The 24,862-nt window shown below is 36.9% G+C and overlaps 1 protein-coding gene across 2 annotated transcripts in view; it reads right to left on the bottom strand.

Annotated features, from left to right (window-relative positions):
• The window catches only part of MPP7 (MAGUK p55 scaffold protein 7), a 235,597-nt gene that overhangs the window by 107,414 nt on the left and 103,321 nt on the right, over nucleotides 1-24,862 (bottom strand). For both annotated transcript variants that reach the window (XM_072412676.1, XM_072412677.1), the window contains exon 4: nucleotides 17,967-18,085. In XM_072412676.1, the coding sequence (XP_072268777.1) occupies nucleotides 17,967-18,085 (119 nt within the window). The remainder of the gene's footprint in view (nucleotides 1-17,966; nucleotides 18,086-24,862) is intronic.

The following is a 24,862-nucleotide window of genomic DNA, read 5'->3' as shown; positions in this document are numbered from 1 at the left end:
GAAGTTTGTGTTCATTATACTCATCTTATTTTGTGAATCTGGTATGAAAGGTCATATACGGCTTTAAATAAAGAATACTTTTAGATGGATTCAAGATGCTATGAAACGATCTGCTGCTTCAATCTTCATTTTCATTCACACTGTCTTGTACATTTCTTATGCCGACATAAATAACCCCTGGACATTCAAGCTGAACATCAACAAGCATACAGGCAATATAAAACTTTATAATGAGCTAATGTGCTTTGCCAACTGGATGCCATGGATACAGCTTCTATCGATTATTTACTAGTAAAACTAGGATTTTACATTAACAAGGATATAAACATTAGCTTCCAAAAATCTAAATGGTTTTGATGAAAAAACAACAACCAGTTATAAATATATATCTCCTCCTTTGAAGCTATATTATGCCAAGGTGAGGATTTTCCATTCGCAGGAACACAAATTCAAGTCCCTACAGATACACCTGGCTTGGTAAAGAAACAAGGGCAATGCAATTATTGTGGACAATTCTTTCCAAAATCTGATTTTTTTTCCTCCATTGGAGTAGAGAAGCTTTTGGATGTGTGAAATACGTCATTTGGCTCATCGATCACATCATTGATCCAACAATGATAACATATGTTTTGCTTCTCAACAACATATAAAATTTCCCTTTCCTGAACTGCAATGTAAAAACCTGAATCTAAACTACTAAGTTTTACTTCACTTTAACTTCTCATTCAAAAGGAACAGTGCGATACAGGGAAGCAAAATTCAGGCTAAAACTTTCCGTGACTGCACGCATTGGATCTTGAGTGATAAGGTCACAACTCACATTTTACATCTGGACTTATTTAATGGTCCACTCTAAATATAAAATTTCTGCATTGGAACCAAACACACCCGAGAGCCAACAGACTGCCATTCATAGTGACTGCCCTACAAACTAAACCTGTGAAGTTGCCATTGTCCTTATTCTCTGAGTGGTAGTAAAGGAGAAACTATGGACATCAATGCAAAGTATTTCCAGATTCCAGATAAGTGCGGACCTTTTCAGAAACACTAACACTGCATTTCTTCCAGTTACAAAAGAGAAATGCTTCATATCACAACCTGGCTGTCAATTTGACAGCAGGATCCAGTTCTGTCTGACGGTGGCTTCTATGTTTTGGTTTTTTAATTTTACAGTTTTACAGTTTATATGTATTTTTGATTTGTTTATGATTGCAGAAAGACAAAAAAATAACAAAAAAAAAGCTTTAAATTTAAATAATCTCCTTTAACAACATTTTTCGGCCATATTTTGCAATAAAAAAATAATGTTAATTTAATTTCAGTGTAAACCAGATAAAGAAAGACATCTGGTAGATCGTTCACAATTTAACTTTTTGACCACAGTCAAACTAGAATTTTTTTCTTGCTTTGTTCTTTTTTTAAACAAAAAAATTAATTGATAATGCCTGAAAAATTCTGTGTGCAATATATAGTGTTTGTCTCTCTCTCTCTCTCTCTCTATATATATATATATATATATATATATATATATATAGTTAAAATGTAAAGCTAATCTGATCCATGAAGATCTGATACAAGTTATAAGTATGGGAGGTAAGGGATGATAACTCCCTTAGCCTGTCAAGATTTAGTCTACAAGGACTTTTTCTCTGGTGTCTAAACTGAGGCTTCAAAAGCCTCAGTTTGAAATTCCCATGCATTCCAATGAACTAATCAACACCATGGCGTTTCCTTGAGGCACGTTTTTTAACTTTATAAATAACGATCCTTGCAATGTTTTAACGTTTTCCTGTGTTTTAATTTCTAAAACATTGCAAGGAGCATTATAGATGACGCGAGAAAAAGTGGCATGTTTTCCAGCAGATTAAAGGCAATCTCTAGTAAAAATGCATAAAAACGCATATAAAAGTTGTAGGAACGTTTACATGAACTTTTAAAACCTCTCGTGCAGACCTAGCCTAAAGAATAAATATAAAAACAGCTTGTGCTGCAATTCTCGCCTCCAATCCAGAGTTTTCCCCAAGGAATTTTTTTTTTTTTTTTTTTTTTTTTAGAGCCCGGGTCAACCTGAACCTACCAAGCCTGTGTGGTGAAAAAAAGCAGAACAGTGATGAGAGTGATGTTTTTTTTTCAATTAGCAGGTTACTTGTCAGCACACTTACTGATTGTCCCCTTGTTCTGCTTCTTCTCACAGCCCTGCTGTACAGAGACTGCAAGTGGATGCAGATACAAGGCCAAATTCAGGTATTTACACTGTGTACATTTTAAAAATACATTTAATGCTTTGTTAAGGATTACAAATATTAAGGAGTACAAATCTGACATTAGATTTATTTTATATCTGCCTGGAGTTTAGCTGTAAATCTCACTGAGCACTAATAAAAATATCCCAAATATACTTTCACACATACACTACCTATGGTCTGCTTTAGATAAAATTGAAAAAAAATTAATTTATATCAACCCTAAATTCACCAAATCTTCAATGACTTATTAAAGCAGAACTAAAGATCTGCATTCCAAAATTGCAAGCAAACAGGATTGCTATTGCACAGGGAACGTCAATGTCTCTTCTGCAATAAAACATGTTTTCCTTTCTGCAGTCTTCTTCTTTTCCAAGTACACTAAGCTGTGCATATGTAGAATGCCAGGAAATGCTGGGTATCCCGGCATCTCCTGGGGCTGCCAAGACTGAATGGAGTTCTGCATGGACTCACAAGCGTTACATAGTTTCAACCAAGTTGGTCCAAGATCCTGAACCCAGAAAAGGAACAGATAAAGATGGCAGAACCTACAACAGAGTAAAGACAGGTAAGTATCAATAAAAAACAGTGATCAGGCAGGAAAGTTTATTTTATTGCAGAGGGGACATTGCCTGTTTGTTTTTTCTATTTAGTTCTGCTTTAATAGCATTACTGGGTCCCTGATATAAGTGCTTCCAGAAGTTACACTTTAAGAACATAGAATAATAATAGCAAAGAAGCAGAATCTCAGCCTGTGATCTCATTTTCTTGATCTGATTTCCCAACTTTGATAAATTAGGTTTTATCACCTCGGGTACAGAATATTATTGTAAGGGATTGAGCTGGGACGTCCCTGGAGACATCTGTCTGTTTCTAACCCCAACCAGTTTCAGATGTGTCTTCTGTTACTGCAGATGCTGAACGTGTAACGACGTGCTTGTAAGGAAATTACGAAACATTGGTGTTACATAACAGAAATGAACATTCCTATGTCTATATCATGGATGCAGATGAAAGAGATCCTGGATTTTTAGGAACAGAAGCACAAAATATTCCTGAACATAGATGTGAATGATGCAGATTGCTCGCTGGGTTGCGACAATAAATTACAATGTGATCATGAACAGCTTGTGGTTCCTGAGACAGGTGTGCGTCACAATGGGCAGAGATACACCAAGGATCAGCATGATGTCAATATTATTAGGATCAAACAAGGAAGCAAACATTGAGAAATCATGTGTACTCAAATTGTTCCGAAGACTAAAGCGGTTATAATGAATTCTATGAAAAATGTCAGTTTAGGTGTTCTCTGATAAGTAGAACGACATGTTGTGCTCTTCTATTTCTCAATAAGTAGAACAGTAATTTAGACCTTTATCTCATCCCATAGAGACATAAGATTTGCCTGGGGTAAGTGCCATCATGTAAAGTGAAGAGCTATCACCAGTCCAAAATAGAAGAAAATTAAAAATCTGGAGGACATATGTTGTATCTGAATTCCCCCATATACATTTCACAACCAGCCAGCTAACCAAACAATAAGTTTTCTTCATCCCAGCTAGACTTGAAAATAAAAGGGTATTTACAGTTCGAATTAATGCCGATTCTTTATCATGCCCTCCCCAAGAGACGCAACCTTGGGTTTCCCTTGCAATGCCATCCGCTGGTGAAACCAGGTACTGCAACAAGTCCATAGCATGCCTCGAGCACTATGGCCAATACTAACATGTGGATATATAAACACGGCAAGGGGGCTGTAGGTGCGGAGGACCCACTGTCTCTCAGTGCTGCCTGTGCACTCCTGCATAGGGGATTGCAAGAGACTGATACAAAGGTACATTCAGGTACGTACACTACTTGCAATACATTTTATGATGTATTTCATTTCTTTTAGATGCCTGGAAATCAGCTTATAGATTGATGAGAAAACCTTCAACAATACTTGTGTATACATTTGTTGGTTATCAAGCAAGATAAATAGAGCAAACTGAATATACTATAGGAAAAATTCTTTTTTGTGAACTGTCCCCTTTCTTAGCTGTCTCCCTATGTTCAATAGGGACTCCTGATATGTTATCAGATTTTCTATAGAAAGGGTTCATTGTCTTCCATTTAAACAACTGCAGGTTTTAGGTTCACTGAGGACACAAAGTGGTTTTCTTTATTTTGTTTTCGGGTTAAGCCTAATACACGTGTCATTTTATTTATAGAGTCAGTGCTGTACCAGGCCAACTTCAAAGCAATGCTCTTCAAAGAATGGCATGACAGGTAAGTATATTATCTGCAGGGGTAGGTGCTGCTTAGCTGAATTCCTTTACAAGAAGTCACACTGATATTATCAGATGACCACTAAATCAAAGCAACATGCAACTAAAACTCCACTATCAGGAATGATGCAAGGTGCTTGTGAAATGCGGAGAACAGCGAGCAGCAGGAACACGGCTTTGGTAATACACTGCCACCTAGTGCCCGCTATACAAACATCCACCGCGCGCTATGCTCGTTTTACCAAAACTACCTGAACTGTTTTTCAAAAACATTTATTAGACTGCAATTTTGAGAGCTTTCTTAGATGGTGTGTTCAGTAAGCTTTGAAACCTAAAATAAACTCCAGTATGAGAATAATAAATGCTAAATGGGAGTATTGGGTCTGAGTTAAAATAAGCAAGGAGGTTGGAATACATTTTAGGACTGCATGTAATTTGATTTTAGCTTCCTAGGAGGCTACAGCAAGGCCTAATATTGACTGTGCAGTTGATCAAATTGTTTTAATACACACTGGCAAATGTTTTGCTTTCTGCTTTTGGGTCAATGATGAAGCTAGAAATAGCCAGACAGGTAGCATTTTCAAGAGAACAGCATTGGCAGGTCTGTATCTCTCCCAGTAGATGCATTCTTCAATATAATTTAATTTAAAAAGTAAACCCTATCTATTAAATGTCAAAATTTTCAGTTTTTATTAGGCACTGCACATCAAGTAAATACCCTGAATGGTACGTAGGTAAGCAGGAAACTGCCAAAAGTTAAGAAAAGGGGACAGGTGAGCAAAAACTAAAAGGAAAAATGTACATTTTAGAGTTATAGAAAAAGGCACCCAATCCATTTTAATTTTTGTCTATACAAAAGCAGTGTTATAAAAATAAATAAACAAAAAAACCTGTGCTATCACATTCTCTAAAGCAGTGTTTTAGTAGAAGTAGGGAACCCCTACTATAGGTACTATATCTACAGCTTACAGTACATTAGTGCAGAGGTCAGTGGAAAGAATGTCACTTAAATTTCTGACCAGTGGTAAGAATGTAACTCTTAATGATAGCCAAAAAGATAATTGGTATCAAATAATATGACCTGAGAGTCCCAAATTGCTCATTGCATAAGAAACCCGTAGCAACCTCTGGAGGAATGCTGGTTGAGAAACTCCGCTTCAATGTGATATTTGGACAAAAATGGTGCCAAAAAAGTCATATAAGAAGTCAAGGAAGTCAGATCATTATAACATTTATTGTATAGGTCTCATCATCTACTTAATCTTGTAAGGAAGCTCATGACCCTGACTTATTAAAGCTTTCCAAGGTTGGAGAAGATACACTTTTATCAGTGAAACTGGGTGATCCAGCAAACCTGGAATTTCCTTAAAGCCTTAGCTATTTGTTAGCAAATATTTTCAATCCTGAACCAGATCCATTCCAGGTTTCCTGGATAACCGAGCTTCACTGATAAGTGTATCCTCTCCAACCATGGAGAGCTTAAATAAATCAGGCCCAATGTGTCAGTGTGTCTTCAACACCATCAAATGTCACTTAAAACTGGACAGGTGTGGGTTCAGAAGACCCAAGAGTTGCTGTCTCTGCAAAAAGCAGCTACTTTGAGTTCAAAAATTACATTCATTTTGGTAAAATGACTCCAATGATCCCCAATTGTCATTTGCTGTAGGCTTTAAATCAAAAGTACACTGAAACCTTAAATTACAACAAAAACATTTGACGAATAGCACGTATCCCGAATTTAATTTGGTGTACCCAAAAGATGAGGGAAATGTGGAGACAAGTATCATTTAATAGGTATACATTTCTTTCAAGTGATGTGGTGTACTATGTATGTTAAATGAATTATGCTGGATTATAAAAAATCTTGGCCATCAACTGAATCCACAGCGTATGCTCTGCACATCCGAGTTATACTGGAGAATGGCTTCTCATCCATGGTAATCCAGGCACATTGCAGGTGTGACAGCCTCATAATATACATAGCACATCATGGTGGGTTTTGAGGGAAGCTGATGTATTGCTTTCATTTCTATTAGGAAAGCCACACAAGTTTCCTGAATGTCCATAGAAACAGGGAAACAGATGGCAGAAGGTGAGAGCATCTTATAGGGCATTAGGAGCCAGGAAATATAAAGCACAAGTCTCTGCCAAATACATGCTTAGCATCCTGTGGATATTTACACATACTGCAGAGGAGGGACTGGGCTGCTCTCCCTGCCAGCAATACATTCACATGTAGACTTTATATTAAGAATATTTTCCAGACATGACAGAAAGTGCTGTGCATTGAGATGTGGACTGAAGTCAAATAACTGTGCTGATATGGCTTTACCACGGCATGAAAAAAATGAAGTTCAGAAATGCAATCAAATAAATTGTATGCATAAAAACACATTCACACTTATTTGCATATTGAAAACCATTGCGGCTACATTTATCTGATGATCTTGATAGAAATCTAGTGGGCTCCTAGGTTTATGTAGTGAGCTGACAGCACTACCTTTGCTGCAAGGAAATCGCAAAAAGTATTGGCTGCCCTGACTGCGTCCCCACCATACTTGACTTCAGAACACTTTCTGGTGGATGGGTATTTTAAATGTAGTTAAAGTGAACTTATCAACAGGTTTTTCAGTTTACATAAAAAAGGTAGACAACCCTTTTATGTAAGGTAAAAATTACCTTTTTGCACAGAAGGAGCTTTTTCTACTCTTTTTTCTGCGCAGTGCAAGATTAGGCGACATAGCCAAAAGAAGGAAGAAGACCATCAAAGATGGCAGCACCCGGTCCTTTCTCCGTGTTAGGACAAAGGAGGATTTCAGGATGACAGCAATCTAGGAAACATTCAGAGGGATCAACGGATCTGCAGAAGATACGGTGAGGTAATGATACAGTGTGGATGACAGTTCCGATTGCACATTTGACCCAGTTTTTATTATGTACTTTAAACTTAAATTGATGTGATCAACAAGTCTTTACTTTTGTTGGCAATCAGAATATTAAAAAGAGACAGAGCTCCCCGACAAATATACACTTTATGTCCAAAAACTTCAACCCCACTGAACAGATACGGCATGAACAAAAATGAAGATTACGAGACAGGTCTTCTAGCATCAGCACCTGACTTCATAAATGCTGACTCCAAAATCTTGTGGAATGCCTTCATAAAAAATTGGGGTCCTGTTAAAGTTGCAAATGAAAATCAATTCCATATATTTAGCCAGAGTAGAAATACAATGATCATAATCCTGTGACTGCCAATTGCCCACAAACTTTTAGCAATATGGTATAGTTATGGCCCTAGGTGCACCATGTGGCTTAAACTGTACCTGGTATTATCTGAACAGTTGTTCTTTTGGGTAAATGAAATATATCATGATATACAAAGAGTTACTAGAAGTCAAAATACAATTTTAAATCTGAAATGACAATTTAAAGTGTCAATGTTAAAATTTATTTTCAGATAAACATTAAAATAAACTATATATATGAAACACACTTTTCTGTTATTACAGTGATAGGGTATATTATTAAGCATTATTTTTAAGGCACCAACATATTATGCAATGCATTACAATAAATAGGGGGAGACCCTGGCCAATGGAGCTCACAATCTAAGAGGTTGGGGAGAGTACTATTATTATTAGTATTAAACAGGATTTATATAGGGTCAACATATTATGAAGTGCTGTACATTAAATTGGGGTAGCAAATGACAGACAGATACAGTCAGTGATACAGGAGGAGGGGAGGACCCTGCCCAGAAGAGCTTACAATCTAGGGGAGAGATCTAGAGAGTAGTACACAATAGGAAGTGTGCGTATAGCAAACTGAATGCCAAAGCAAAATATTTATACCTGCAGTGCTGTTGTAAGTTTCTAAATTAAAAATAAAAAAAAAGACATGTGGCAACGACATGTACAAAAGACACAGATGGGCAACACAAGTTAGACTTGGTAATGATGGCATATTTTCCTTGTATCAATTAGCCTCACTTCATCCATCTTGTCCATGTGCACTAAAGAAGCCACGCATACTTCTGCTAGATCGCTTACTCGGAAATTATGGTCGTGGAGGAATTTAGAGTAAATTGCAAAGCAAAACCTAGACAGAAGTATCTAATCCTAATAATGCTATAGGTATCATGGATCCTATTTTAGCTACACTTAACCATGGGTTTTTGATCTTGGTGATGTGTCTGCTAAACATCAGTCCCATTAGATTACGAACACAGTGTTCTAACATTATGTAACGTCAGTGTGTACGCTGGACAGAACACATGCAGAATAGCAGGGCTGATACGTTACTATTTCTCTAATTTCAACATGTTTTCCAGTACTTTCCTTACAAAAACACGCAAAGACCATTTGCGTTCTGGCCCAAAAATGGCCTGGCTTGGAGATGACTTCAAAGAGACGTATTAATTTATGACCAGAGCTTCTTTTGCACAGAATTCTGACAACTGGATTACACAGTGGTGATATGTAAGTGGAAAGAGCTTCAGATTTTTGAAAAAAAATTAAATCCTTGTGGTGATAAATAAGGTTGAAGTTGTCACAAATCCTTCTTCTTGATCGAGGCATTTATTCCATATTTGGTGATTTTGCACACTATCAAACCTCAGTTGAATTAACATTTTGCTGGTTTGTTCAGCAGCTTACCTGGCACTAAAAAAGATCCATAAAGCTGGCTGTATTATTATGACTGTATAATGTGATGGGCTCATGGAAAAATAAATTGCACAATTACATTTATCAAAAAAGGACAATTCTCCCTGAAGGAAAAATGGAAATCTAAGTCAATCAATCATTTCTACTATCAATTGCTTGTTATATGTATAGCCAAAACAAAATTCCAAGTGGTACATCTATATTCACTGGCACTTGTTAATGAAGAGAGAGAAGGGAAATACAACACAGCTGGCCTGGTGCCCAATTCACTGCCTTGCAGGAGCACTTGCAAAAGTCCCTGTTTTGATGCACATGGATGTAAATGTTATATTATTAAATACAGGAAAAATGGTGGTGGTGCTGGAGGTGGGGGCTCCAATATGAGTATATAGAATTGACCGTGTGGCTTTATTGCAAGGACAGAAATGTTAGCATGGTACAATGGCTTACTACAGAGAAAGGATTAAATAGCAAGGAATATAGATTATGCATTTGAACTTACCCGTGCTTTTCTTGTTCTTGTAAGGACAAAAAGAAGACTTTTTTTTAAACCTGTTTGTAAATTGAATCTTTCTGGTGCTCATCTACTATTAAAATGAACTAGAACAGCACATATATATGTATGGCACTGTATAGTGGATGGCACTGTGGCTCAAAGATTAGCACTCTGGCCTTTGCAGGGTTAGGGCCCAAATTCAAATCTCAGCCAAAAATAATAGTGGATGGATAAGAGAGCAAGGATTCTCCTGGAGTGGTTTGTTTAATGGTTGTCTCCCAGTGGTGTTCCTGCCATATACCATACCCCCAACTGAGATTGCAAACTGTGCAATGACAGTATTTGTGCAATCATGGCACTACTTTCATTACCAAGAAGCCAGCCGAAGCAAAAATGTGCAGCAGACACATGAGTGTGTTATAAGTACAGACGAAGCGGCTAAAGAGTTTGGATAAGACCAAGTAGTACAGGGATGGAAAACTAAAATATAAAAAAAGGCCAAAAGGATGTTTTTGGGGACCAAAAAACATGGAGATTAATTACGATATACAGCGTTTTAGCAAACTAAATGACATCCAGTTGGGGTTTTAGATCAACTTTAAGGCTGATGCCAACAGCAGCAAATCAGATTCTAGCTTTATTCTCTAACTCGCACTGAGAAAATAAAGCATGGAAACGGACAGATTGCTAAAGGTAATAAACTCAACAGTAATAAGCTCTGGTTTTCATAACTCACTGTCAGTCTGCCAGTCACAGTGTTTGCATATTCAGTTTGGTCTGAGATGGTTTTTCTATGTTGGAGTTTTAGTGGCATTTTGTTGCGTTGCAAACCCATTAACATCTGGGACGTGTGCCCATCAACAAGTCATCTTCCTAGCTAGGAGTGTATATTATACACCCTTGATTCAAAGACAATATTTTCTTAAATAACAAACAGCAGACAATACTTCACGCCACAAGTATTGGCCAAGGTCTCAAGACAGCTACTGCATTACAAAATGTAAAAACTATCATGCTATCATATAAAAGATCTGAAAATGAACCATTAAAAAAACTATTCTTTTCAATTTGTACAGATTATACTATTACGTGTATTGCTGTTTTGGCTGAAGTATCTTTCAGTCATTCATATGTTTGGCATCATTTGTTTGAGATTGTCTCTAGGTAGGCCAAAGAACACACTGAGCAAAGAACATCTTGATTATGGCATTAAATTCAACATTTCATCTATCTTAATGTGGGATTCCTGCACACAACATTCTCAATAAACATTCACATTTAATTCACACAACTGAAAACATTATTTGCTGTAATGAGAGTGGATGTTGGGACAGGAGCATATGGTAAACATAGCATAAGCTTTAGGAAATTAAGCAAACCAATACAAGGCAAACTGTTTAATTGTTTTATAGAAGGCAGGCTCACCCTACTTATGCTCCCTTCAAGAGTAAGAGCATGGTATCATATCGATGCAAGTTTACATTGTGATCAAAATCTTTAGGGTCATCCAGCATGTATATCTGACAGTCCTGATTGATCACTTACAAGTGCAGTATGGGGAAGCAGCGGAAATGTCATAAGTCTGCCAACCCTTAGATTGCAAGCTCCTCTGGGCAGGGTCCTCTTCTCCTCCTGTGTCACTGTCTCAGTCTGTCTGTCATTTGCAGCCCCTATTTAAAGTACAGCGCTGCATATTATGTTGGTGCTATATAAATCCTGTTTCTTATTATTAATAATAATAATGCCATTAATAATCAGGACTGGCAGGGAAGTATGTGGGAGGTGAGTACAGCCTGCCTTGTATAAAAAGCCAACATCTTGATCTACCGAAAAGTGGTAAAGTAAAGCTTTGCTGTGGAGTGATTGATTCTGTGGAAAATTTTTACTTACAAAAAAAATTAATTGAATTCTCACTTCTCCTGGTACCCATTGGCAATTACTGCAGTAGTGATTATAAATCACCAGCTAAAGAGCCTGTAGAATCCCAGATACTAGGTCATTTGCTGAACTTCATGTTTCCATGTGTTGACCCCTATATCATGTCAGTGCCAATTACCAGTTGCATAGGAAGTTACTAATCACCCTTCCCATTCCTTGATGTGCTAATATGAAACTTTAATGTGTCACAGGAACTCAGAAGCAATAAAAAAAGGAAAATACTCTTCCTGCAGTCTGAAGCTTCCCAAACAAATACAAGAAAATATAAATGTACCAGACAGGAAAACTAAAAACTTTTACTTTTCTCAACATGAATGATATTGATATGGAGAAGAGTTTTCGGTTGGTTTCAGTTTCCACTGGTGCAGTTTTTAGAATGAAATCTATAGTAAAATGAACAACAACAATAAAACTACAATTGCTTCTCACTCCTTCCAAACACCACTGCTGGTAGTTTTCTCCATCTAGCACAGGGGTGTCAAACTCAAATACACAATGCACAGGGGTGTCAAAATCAAATGGGCAAAAATTAAAAACTTGAAACTAAAATAGCACCGCTACTACAATTCCCTGCGTCTATAAAACAGTCCAATGCAGGGCCAGGCATAGGCAGAGAGGCCGCTGGTCTATAGGCGCAAGTGATGCCGCTACTACAATTCCCGTACAATTTATATTACTTGCGTCTATAAAACAGTCCAATGCGGGGCCACGAATAGGCAAAGAGGCCGCTGGGCTATAGAGGCGACTGATGCCAGGAATTGTAGTAGCAGCGCTAAATCAGCGGTGGGTCAGCTGCAATTCATATTTAGGATCCCTCTGGAGGCCAAAAAATAGGATGTTGCAGGCCAGAGTTTGACACCCTAAGATCTAGCACTTAAAAAACATATGGGTAACATAAGAGGTAACTGCTAAAAGAATTTAAATCTTTCGACTCTAGTATTGGAGACTTCTTATACATGTCCTGGGTGAGCCAAATTTTATTTATTGAGATGAAACTGCTTCCCTGAGTCTTGTCTGAGGCTTTCTATCTGGGCTACAAAACCTTTCCCCCTCCTTATCTTTATAATGAGAATGATTTTGTAGTCCAAAAGTACTCAGACAGAACTTGCAAAAAAAATAATCTAATAATTTCTTATATTCTAAATGAATTTTTTTTACCTTTCTATTGCACTAAATTCACAAACTATACTAGAGACAAAAAAACAAGGGAGGGGCAGCACGAAGTCAGGGTAGTCTTAAGATGTACAAGGCAACCGCTGCCGAGCCGTACGCTTCAGTATTGTTTCGACCATTACAACAGTGACCCGGCTCCGCGAATACCCATTCTCGTAAGATTGATTTCTTTTCTTTGTTAATTTTTCAGATGCTCTTTAGGTAAGTATGACCTTACCTGTGTATTTTCTTTATCTGTTATATTTATTGGCATCAAAAAGTTTGACTTTGATAACTATCATTTCTTGTTTGGTCTTAGATTGGAATGAAACAAAACCCATAATGGGTGAGAAAAAGCTAAGATAATGCAACTAATGATAATAGTAACAAAAGTATCACTTCACTCAAGTGTGAGCTGATCAATGAATCAGAGCCTTCACAGTCCTCGTCAGGCACCATTAGGAAGATCAATATTTTACAAATGTATTTAGCTTTTTTTAAAAATTCATATTATTGGTCTGTGGGATTAAAAATTATGAATTTATTGGTGCGTGAGGTACAAAAGTTTGGTGACCAGTGCTTTACAGGACATAGAAAGCTCAATGGTATTTTTTTTAAGTATGTATAAGTATTTTAAAGAAAATGTGCATTTATTGTAAACATGTACTGAATGTTTTTTGTTTTTTTTTTAATTTACCTAAACAAATGAAATCTTTTTAATTTTTTAATCATTAGATAAAAAAAAGCTAAAACTGCTGATTCAAAAGGAGTGTCAACAAATGTTAACATAAGGTAAACTATGAATAATCACATAAAACGGACTCCCCCCGATCACCTTGGACCACAAGCCGGGAGTCGTGAAGCTTGTGTGTAACCTCACTCCAGGGAGGGAGGAAGGAGAGTTCATGTGTAAGTTTTTTAAAAATACATTTTGATTGAACTATTCCCAAGAGACAGCTATTCACCATTAGGAAAACACACACGCTAACAATGTGCCTTATTTTCACATGTAATTCTATCTATTTCTTTCCCTCTTTAACACGGGATTACTTGACATCTAACCCTCGGAGATACACTTAGATAGAGAACACATTTCCCTGCTAACCACAGGTTGAGCACACCAAGCCAGAGTGATGCAAATAATATCCTTTCAATATGGGGGGAAAAATAAGGATCTAAATTACTGATCTGACAATCTGTTTCACCGCCAAACTTACTAGCTTGCCTCCCAACACAAATACACATGAAGGAGTAGTTAAAATGCCTTTTCGCCAGTCCGCTCTCGTTAAGCTTGATGAGTTTACCGCTCCTCTTTCAGAATGTGAAATCTATGCTTAAATTATTTATGAAAAGTAGATCGATTTGTGTTTGCAATAAGATGAGAATTTGGTTGTCCAGCTAAATAAGAGAAATCCATCTTTTAAGGCTTCACTGTAGGGAATGTAGGGATGGTGGAGGCGAAGAATGAACAAAGGGTTTGGTATTGAAAAGCTCCACAGTACCTAAGACAGAAATGACAACTTCCCTGAAAACTATGACTAGGAGAACACTAACACTTTCATTTATGTTATAAGGCCTGGGCCAGTAGGATTTTAAACATCTAGTCATGTGACTGGTATTTAGATGAAAGGGTCACTTTATTTTTTAGTGTGTGGCTTTATTGTGAACATGTGGCTAGAGTATAGTCATTCAAGTGTTTAAACATATATAGCACTGAATAGACTTCTAACCAAGTCCTCATTGAACTCTGCAGCTAAAAGCAGACTGGAACAATTCATCTGCAAAGTGTACAGCAAGAGAGCTGTAGCTGTTTTTTTTTTGCAGCAGCAGATTTGCTCCTTCGGTTTCACCCCTCATTGCTAATTCAGAAGCCTTCCTGGTATAAAGAAGAACAAAACCCAGTCCATGTAAAGAACTGGGCTAAGCACCAGAAGAGTCACATGGGAGAATGCATAGCTCTGTATAGGTGATTCATAGCCTTGGTGTTGGGATAAATTTCCTCCTGTGCATGTACGCCATAATGAGTAAGCAAACTGAGATGCCAAATAATGCAAAACAGAGTGGAAGAGCGGGCGAGAATTAAAGTGCAAACAAAAGAGGACAGTCATTGAAGACGAGTAAAGTAAAGCAAAGTTTAGTTCTTCTTTAAGTATCTTATAGGCAAGATCAGGTTCATTTTAATTACAAAGCAGAAAATAATATATACAAAAGGGCAGAACAAGTTAAAAAAAGAGAAACATAAGAAGTTTTGTCCATATTTCTTTTCCATGTACCCTAATAAATGAATGTACTATTTTAATGGAATAGAGCCATCACATGAAACAACTTACTAGAATTTCAGTTGACTTTGTTAAAGGAAATTATTTTAAATTAATGTGGCTACTGAACCATTGCCATGTGGGACCTCAAAAAAATACATATATATTCCTTATAATTTTTCTCTGTGAACATTTATTTATTTAAGCTTAACTCCAAGTTCTTAATGCTAACCATACAAAAAAAAAAAAAAGTCGGCACTGTTCTGTGCTGGCGGCCCAGATATTCATCCAAACAAGGGCAAGCAAACATTTGTGCATGTTGAATAAGCATTCGCTGTCAGTGGTAGCATGTTAACCCATCTCTTGCTGAGCCAAAGGTTGGAATTAGGTCTACAAGACTTTGGTGAGAGAACTTAAGACTTTGGAATAGAACATTGCAGAGGAAAGGAAAATACCAAAACATTAATAGTTCAGATCAGGGAGTAGCTCTGCTTTTTTTTCTTTTTCTTCTTTTAAATCCTACCTCCCACAGTCTGCCTGAACCAAGAATCACATGTGAAATAGTGACATAAAGCTATATAAAAATAAAAATATGAGCAGTGAAAGGAAAACACAAATGTGACAGAAAGCATGTTATAATTTACAATGGTACTTCATTTTGTAACTCAAACAGATTAGCTTATATGGATCCAAAGACCTAGAATACGTGAGCATTTATGTGACTTCTTTGTTTTTTAACTTTGCTATATAAGGTCTTTATTACAGGATACCAGAGCAAAACAGTGAAAGCCCCCCCACACACACACACACACACACAAACCCGCTCCATTATACCATGGAAAAATGTCTATTTGCATGGCGCATACAGTTCAAACTGAGCACTTAATTATAACATACAGAAGAAGAGTCTAGCTCATGTCATGTCAAAATGACCTGCAGATCCAGAGCTACCGGATGCTGAAATTGCATGCAAACCTTGACTTTTTCTGTAAAAGTCCCTTGGACCCATTTTCTTTACAGCCTCCATTTTGGTCCTTAATGGCTTTTGTGCACAAGGGTCATGGAAGCCTAGGTGCCCAGATCAAGTCCGAGGGCACTGGCTAACTTTTTCCAACAGTTTCGGCTCTTTTAGACATTTTCATGAATCGTTTTTGTTGTGAAAAGCATGTTTACTAAGCTCAGTAGCTCGAGCTAAAATTTAAATTCACCAGTTTTAAATATTTACAGATAATGGCAATTGTTTTTTAATAACTATATTTTTTTATCCAAGTTTCCCAATAAAACTTAAATGTGTTCATTATTTTTATACCCGTACTCTGAGATTTTTATCTCATGTAATGTAAGTCAGAAAAACATATGAAGAGTATTTTACCTGGCAACCAATTTGTAATCTAATCAAATATTAGGGTTACTAGAATTACATATCTCTTCCATAGCTTTATAGCTAGAAAGCAAAGCCTTTACTCTTATTGGAGAAGAACACCCTAAACAAAAGTAGACCTAATCCTTCTCCTGCCCCCTACACTTACCTAAACCAACCCACCTTTCCCCTCCAAAGTTTAGTACTTGTTGAGTATGCAGACTGTTTACATTCCATGCTGAACACTATTCATCCAATACAGTCCTGTTTATGGGTCGTCCTTCTATTCACATCACCTTTGACGTGCAAGCATAGGAATGCAGAGCAGAGCACCATGATATAAGCAATCGGCCCACTTGGTGCCTTGATCTTCTTTTGTCATCTCAACACATCCAGGCTACACATTAAATACTCTGAACCATCAGTACACTGGTAAGGTCTTTCCAGTGCTCTCCTCTTGCAGTAAGTTAACCATACTTCTAAGGCATGTTGGGAAAACAGCACTGCTGTAAAGTCTGATTGGCTCACTTTGCTAACACTTCCATTCTTCAAGATTTTTTGTGGGTAGCACATTGTGGAAAGTTAAAATAATTTCAAGTAATACTGGAAGTATTTGTATGTTCATAAATTCATGTAAAGCCTTTAGGTTTTGTGTTTGATTAGAGTTTTGTTATCAAGAGTAACTATGCCTTTTTGCCAATCTTGATACAGAAAGTATTTAAAACACACAACAACTACTAAAAATACAACATTATCATTTCTTTTGTTTTGAGTTTTTCAGAAATTCATCCATGCATGAAATCCGTATTGTGCCTCGGTCAAGTCTAACTAATAACCCGTCACTACAATGGGTGTTTCTACTTGTCAAAGAAAAAAAAAAGTAGAAACTTAGAAGAGGCCCGGCCAAGCTTGGGACTATAGAAACCAGAAACAATTTGCACCTTACCTTAGCAATACACACATTTTTTGTGTTTCCAAAGTGACTGATAGAAAACTGGCTTAAACTTTAACAACTTTCAGCAGACTTCAGGTTTGATTTAAATACAGAAAAAAAGGAATAATTTTACATTTATGGTACAATAACTGTTTTTAGTTTTATTAAGCTGCGTTTTGTTTCATTGCAAACTTAAATGCAAAATAGTTATATAATATTACACTACGGAAAAGGAGACAGAACACATAAATAAATAAGCTCCGGGAAAGCATACTACATAAGCCAGAAAATTAGACAAGCATTTGTGTGTCTGAATCCCAAAAAATTAAACCTGCCTTGGGGTAATCAGAAGTCAAATGTTCATTTTCCAGAGTTGTTCCCAAACATAAAACAATTTTCAGTGAAACATTTCAGGAAATGGTTTGTCTACAGACGAAGCCAAACTGCCAACAGTCAACTTAGATGACTTTCTTCCCTTCGTTACAGCCTTCTGGTATAAAATCTACACTGCCGCTACAGCGGTTCTGACAAATGTGAATTTGTGATTTCCGTGTTACGCCAACACCGTGTCTTAGAAGTTCTGAGGCTATCAAACCATAATCCTGTATAATGTGTTCCCTGAATCTAGAATAGCATTTCACTGGGGCTTACCTTTACCAGTGAATGGAGACTTTTTTCACCAAACATATCCCAGAGGAAGGTCAGGTCTTCTTGGCTGTCCACATGCGGCTGCAGCTGGGCCGGTAATGTAGCCAAAAGCTCATACAGACCTATAAAATGAAAATAAAACAGAAAATGTAATCTCATTAAATTCACCTAACAACGTTATCCAATGATTTGCCCAACATTCCTCAGTAAAAAAAATTACTCTAGAAAGTTTGCAGTTGGAATCCAAGTAAAATAAACAAAAAAATAAGATCTTCTTTAACAAAGGTACATCTACTTTTATCAATACAATACTAAAATTATTTTATCTACCTAATATTTGTTTTAACAACACACTTTGTGATTTAATCACTTTTCCATTTCCACCGAGACAAGCCAATGACTCACCAAAACGGAACAATTTCCAAAAATGAAAATCGGGTGGTCCGCGTAACTCTGACTACACTCCTTTGAAATAAAACGTTTTTTCTTTCTTTTAATTTATAGCCCAATTAAGATTTGGATTTTGAAACGCCCCATAAAAATATATATATGTTCCACAGCATCGTTCAAGAAATGAACAATACAGAAGGGAAACAGGCGGCAAGCATGAAAACATAGAAGTGTGAAATATCAGTGTTTTTTTTTTTTCTAAAACTTGAGGATTGCTGTCTGTTTTTTAATTTTGTTAATATGTTATTCTCATCTTAATGCCGCAACTAGTAGTTAAAGCAATACATAGGTAAACTTAAAAAGCAAACAGTAGCACAGTGTTCTAGAGTAGCAAACATAGGCAACAACCATCTATCATGCACACAAACTATCAAGCTCCAGTCCAAGAATGTAGCCACACTGACTGTATAAGTCTCTATAGGGAACCGACATGTCATAAACCGCTATCAATTCATAGCACATGTTAAATTTTCCAGGGGGATTACTACAGGTAAAGAGGACAAATCTGCTTTTTTTCCCTACTTGCTGTCTACGAAAACATAAGAAACCTCAGGGGGTCCCTACTACATGCTCCTGCTATTATTTTTAGTCTGGTTCACTGTCGCTGTTCATCAAAAAGGCAACTTTACAAGATGTTAACCCACAGAAAGTCCGGGTAACATGATGATCTGTAAAAGAAGTTTCCAAATTTTGCACAATAATCTAAATAGTGTACCAAATAGGATGTCATGGCCAAGCGTTTGTGACCTTCTACGTGCCATTAAAAATGTAATTATATGCTATAAAAACCCAGTGTTCTTTATTTGTTTTTTCCACTGGCATGGGGCATGAATGTCCTTTTGCTAATACATAAACACAAGCTCTCTGGTTACACTTGTTTGCTGAGGTCAAAGAAGAGATCTTTATCGCAAGCGGCTTCTCAAAATCTTGTTCATAAACTTAGAATATGATACAGTTAGCCCCTTGAATGTAGAGAAAAGTCTTTTCAACTCAAAGAAACTAATATATATTTATTTTTGCCAAGTGGAAAATAAATGCGCAACGTTATTTGCCAAGCAGAGCTGCGGTCTTAGCGGTGATAGGGGCACCCAAAGAACACATCCTGAATATAGTGCTCGCAGACTAGGTAATTAATAGACATTGCATTTTGCAATTGAAATGTGGACAAGGTGAGATAAGACAAGCAGATTTTCAGACCCAGGTTTGGTTATTTAAGCCTAGATAACATGACAGTTAAGTTAAAAATGGAAAGTAAATAAATAAAAAATATCTTGCTAGTTTATAATCCGTGATGATATGATATTTAGCAATGGAAAGTACGTACACAAAGATCCCCATCAAAGCATTGTATTAAGATGCCACTGAATGCAGACTTTTCAGGATAGCAATATCTTGAACATATTTAGCCAGTATACACTCACCAATCTCAGACAATTTTATTTTTAGGGTGGGAAATGTTTACTAGCTAACGCCACCAAAAACCCCTTCCCAAAGCCTGTGAAACACATTAGGCCAAAACTATTGTAATATTATCATAGCTGGTGAATTGATTGGAATAAATCAATCTCCAAGCTATAGTGCCATCAAGAAGTATGAAATAATGGTGGGTACAATACCATTGTCAACCTCCTCCCGGATAATGCTAGTTGTCAGATTTTTCTACTGTCCCAGTTAATGACATTTAAAAAAAAAAAAAAAAGAGGTAACAATTGTAGCCCCCTTAAAAGCGTTAAAATTCAAAACAAGTTTAATCCAATCAATTGGTCCCACAGAGGCTAAATAAATAGTTATCGTATTTTGAGGATTTAAGGGTTACCGTATATACCTGAGTGTGAGCCAACTTTTTCAGCACCCAAAATGTGCTGAAAAAGTCACCCTGGGCTTATAAAGTCCGGTATCAGGTCAGGTATCAGTTCGATTGAGATGGGGGCGCCACTGACGAGACTGGTGTCCCTCAGCAAGTATCACATGGTGCAAATAGGCTGTGAAAATTTTACATGCATTACAAAAGATCACCCGTATGCACCGATTGTATTTGTTTTATTGCAGTGAAGCTGAATAACTGCCCTCTAACACCTAAATCCTTATCACAGGACACCACAATGACCACATAAAAGCAAACTTAACATTGTCCTTAACACCCCAATTATCAGTAATCATCATGGAATAAATGTATTTATAGTCTATTCTAATCATACCCCCCCCCCCATCATTACAATCTAGAACTCTAAAGCAATCCCATCTTCACCCTATAACACTCCATTATCACATAAGAAGGCATTTTACAAGGAAGCCGGCAATAGGTTCAGCATTTCCCACCCTTGGCTTATACTCGAGTCAATCAATTTTTCCTGTAAAAACGGGAACACGTACCGTATTTTTTGCTGTATAAGACGCACTTTTTCTTCCCCAAAACTGGGGGGGGAAAAGTTAGTGCATCTTATACAACAAATGTGTTATAACATAATTAAAATAATAATATACTCACCCGATACCCGGATCCTGCGTGTGTCTCTGGCTGCAGCAGCGTGTGTTTCTTCTCTCCTCTGCCAGCATCGTGTCTCCTGTCTGTAAAGCAGAGCGAAAGAAGCCTGCACAGCGCCACCTGCTGTTCCCTGTCCTAACTGCCGTACAGTGGAAAAAAAGCACAGCGTGATCAGAAGGGGAATTTGAATGACACAGAGTGATCAGAAAGGGAATTTGAATGGCTCATGAGTGATCAGAAGGGGAATACCGGTATGAATGGCACATGAGTGATCAGAAGGGGAATAATCTCAGAATCTTTTTTTTTCTAGATTTTCCTCCTTTAAAATTGGGTGCGTCTTATATTCCGGAGCGTCTTATACGGCGAAAAATACGGTATATAAATTATGGAAAGTCCAGAAAATGGAACTAAGGTATATTGTTTACATAAAGGTTTCTTGACCAGGGTTTTGTGGAACCCTAGGGTGCCTCCAGAGAATGCCAAGGGGTCCTTGGACAATGAGCAGTTGGGCCTCCCAGGTAAATTTAGGTGACATCAATGATTTTATTTTTTGGGGGTATCAGTAAAGGTGACATTGTTCCCATTGGCCAGCAATCTGAGAAATGTCTTCCTACTGATGATCACACTAATATACTATGAGTTGTGGATATAGAAATTATAGAACATGTTCCCCAAAAACCTAAAAGCTTTTTATAAAGGGTTCTCCCATGTTCCCCCAATGTTTGCAACATTTGTCCTGGATAGCCATCAGGCTCCAGATGCTAACTAGGATGCCTGAAGGTTGTCCCAGTAACTTTATAAAACTTGAAAAAGCAAAGTAACACTGTCCCTCAAACCACTAATATATTTCGCACCATTCCATATTCTGTCCCAAACAACAGAAAAATGCCCTGATCTTCCTGGTATAGCGAGGCATCTGACCTCCCTACAAGATGAAATGCTCTGTCCTAAACACAATCATTTTGCCTTGAATATCCAAGTGATACAATGTCTCTTTTATACAGAAACCAGGAAGGAGGATATAAATAAAGTTTAAAAGAATCAAAAAACAAATTGGTAATGGCAGCTTCCATATTTCTTTCTTCATACATTACCTTGAAGTGGAAAACCATGAAAAATTCAATGCCAAAATATTAAATTTCAATAAACAAAAATGTACATCAGGCATGGCAATAAAACAGAATTACAGGTGGGCCCAAAATACCAGTAATTACAACTGGGCTGTCAACCTTCTGTTCCTATTTACTGATATCACATGAAAGCAAAGCTGCAGCAGACAACATAAATATTTATTTCATCCGTAATACCCCAATGTTTAGAAAGCTTACAGTCTATGAGATTTGTGAATACTTTAAATGATCTCTTCTTTCCTAGCATCTGTTTAGAATCAGCCCGACATGGCATGGCAGATTCCAAAACTCCTCAATGCAAATGACTTGGAATTATTGTCTTCTACTATCCATTTTGTTGGGCATGACATGCAATCATACTCGACCTGTCCATCATCTTTAATGTGATGAGGAACATCTGGGATTGAGGCGCTTCTGTTATTACTAAATCGATGTTTCAGGTTTAATGGGTGTCTGAGTGTGTCTGTTTACTTATAGATGCTAAGAGTGATTGATGCATGGATGTGTGGCATGCACAATTACACAGAAATGCAGACAAAGCTTAGACATGAGGAGCATGGGTTATCCCGGGCACAGCCGAAGTAGTTGAAAGCGACTGTAGACTATAGGTAGTAGCCTATTACCATACAGACAACAAATAAAGCATTGTGTCCTCTGTTCTACCGACCTCGCATTAAATGATTGAAGGACCATGGAAATGTTAAACAGGAAAGTATCCAAACCAAAAAATATATATCAGTAGTATTTAATTGCAGTTCTTTATCCAAGAGTAAAATAAAGATTCCTATCTACGAACGCATTTTTTTTTACCCACCATTCTACAGCGATTTGATACGAGGAAACAATACAATTTTCGGATTTTCTTTATAATGCAAGGATGTTGGTTTTTGAAAGAGTTTTAGGCAACAGGTAAAATAACTGAATGGTTAAATATAGAAATAAAAAATTACAGAAGTTTGAGAATCACAAAACTTAAATGAAAAATACACGGACAGGTAAAACAGTATCAATACACACACATATGTGTGTGTCGGTGTATATATATATATATATATATATATATATATATATATATATGAAGCTGTTTCACTGCAAATCTGCTTTTAAAAAAAAATTCCGGAAACTGCAAAATTTATAACCGCCCTGTCTGCCTACAAAGTGCACACCTATATCGTATAGTGCACATTAATAAGTCGACTAAACCAAGCAGTACAAGAAGCTAGAGGAACATTCACCGCGGTTATATACACAGTAGTAATAGAAAGAGAATCTATAATCCACTCGGCTGGCACTGGTGTTCCTGTTAATAAACTATGCCCAGTTAAATTACAGACATTTTTAATTGAAGGGGAAATAAAATATCACTCACAAGCTTTCCAACACATATTACATTAAATTTCCCCCCAAAATGTTACCTTACATTCCAGCATTTTATGTCATTGGAAAGCTTTCTGGATTTTTTTTCTCTTTCAGTCTTTTACGATGTATATTTTTTGGCCCCTTCCATACTAGGTCTGGCGGGCTGTAAAACTTGAAAATATGCAGGATTTTTTTTTTGGTTTTTTTTTTGGGTAAAGAAGAATATAAAACAACTGTCAGCATTTTTAGGAATAATAGTAGAAGCAGGTAAAAACTGATAGCAAATAACAAATGGATGTGGTAAGGCTCCTGACTGTTTAGAAGAGTCTGTGCTATAAATGTGGGGTGTGGTCTGTATTAAATAAAAAGCTGGCTGGAATATCCTCACTTAGCAGTCCTTGACATCCAAGAAGTAAGCCCAGAACACATAAGTATCCAATAAAAGGATGGCTATGGACTGGGCTAAAACTGACCCATGTTCTGGAATGTCTGAGCTTTTTTATGTTGGAATTTTTTTTATTTATTTTTTGCACTACCCAACCACCCTTTCTATGGTTTTTAGGTTAGAAAAACTGAAATAAATAAAATAAAGGCTAAAGCCAATCGTTTTTCCAATACTTTAACAACCGCAATTCACAAAGTGTATTTTTAGCAGCATGACTGTAATTTTTAAATTCAAATAGACACCACTGAAAATAACTAAAACAAAAAAAAAAATAAATAAGTATCCCTATCATAGTGCAACATGCTAGGTTCATATGGCTAGATTCCTAAAGTTTCCGTACTTAGATAAAGTAAATAAGATGCCAAGCACTTTCATAGTTACACAATTGGGCTATGTACACACGTCTCAGGGCTGTTATCGGACAAGAATCTGGTGCTCAACCTCTGGCTGATCCACAGACGATGAACGTTTGTAATGAAAGTGAAGGGGAAAGAGAGCTAAGCATTTTTTAAGCTGTTAAAAAACATTTTTTTCATTAGGGGTCAATTGAAGTGTACATCCACTAACTTTTCAAGTTACATTCAAAAACCTGAACATGGCTTTGTCACTTATACTGCAAGAGAGGGAAAACGTCAGGGGGTGCTGTGGGGAAAAAATTTAAATTAAAATGCATGTAGTTTTTTGTGTAAATCTAAGTTAAATTTATGTAAAAAAATACATTGGTTTAAAGTTTAACCTTAGCTAAGTCTTAAATGTATTCATTCCACATTCCTTACTCCTGTTGTTATAAAACTATTCAATTAGTCCCCATAAATACCTAATATGTTTTACTGAAAAGTGCATATCCTTCATGCCTAAAATTCACACAGCTTAGAATGCCTTCATTTGTAGCCACCCCATCATGTTTGTAAAACATGCTAGGACTACATGTAAGCACTCACATGTATGATATGTAACACAAGCAGTCATAAGATATGTAACTTTTGCTCCTATATATAACCAGTAAATGACCCACCCCTCTTTTGTTATT

The sequence above is a fragment of the Pyxicephalus adspersus genome, chromosome 5 (assembly GCF_032062135.1).
Source record: "Pyxicephalus adspersus chromosome 5, UCB_Pads_2.0, whole genome shotgun sequence".
In the NCBI taxonomy this organism is placed as follows: Eukaryota; Metazoa; Chordata; class Amphibia; order Anura; family Pyxicephalidae; genus Pyxicephalus; species Pyxicephalus adspersus.
This window is presented reverse-complemented; position numbering and strand designations above follow the sequence as displayed.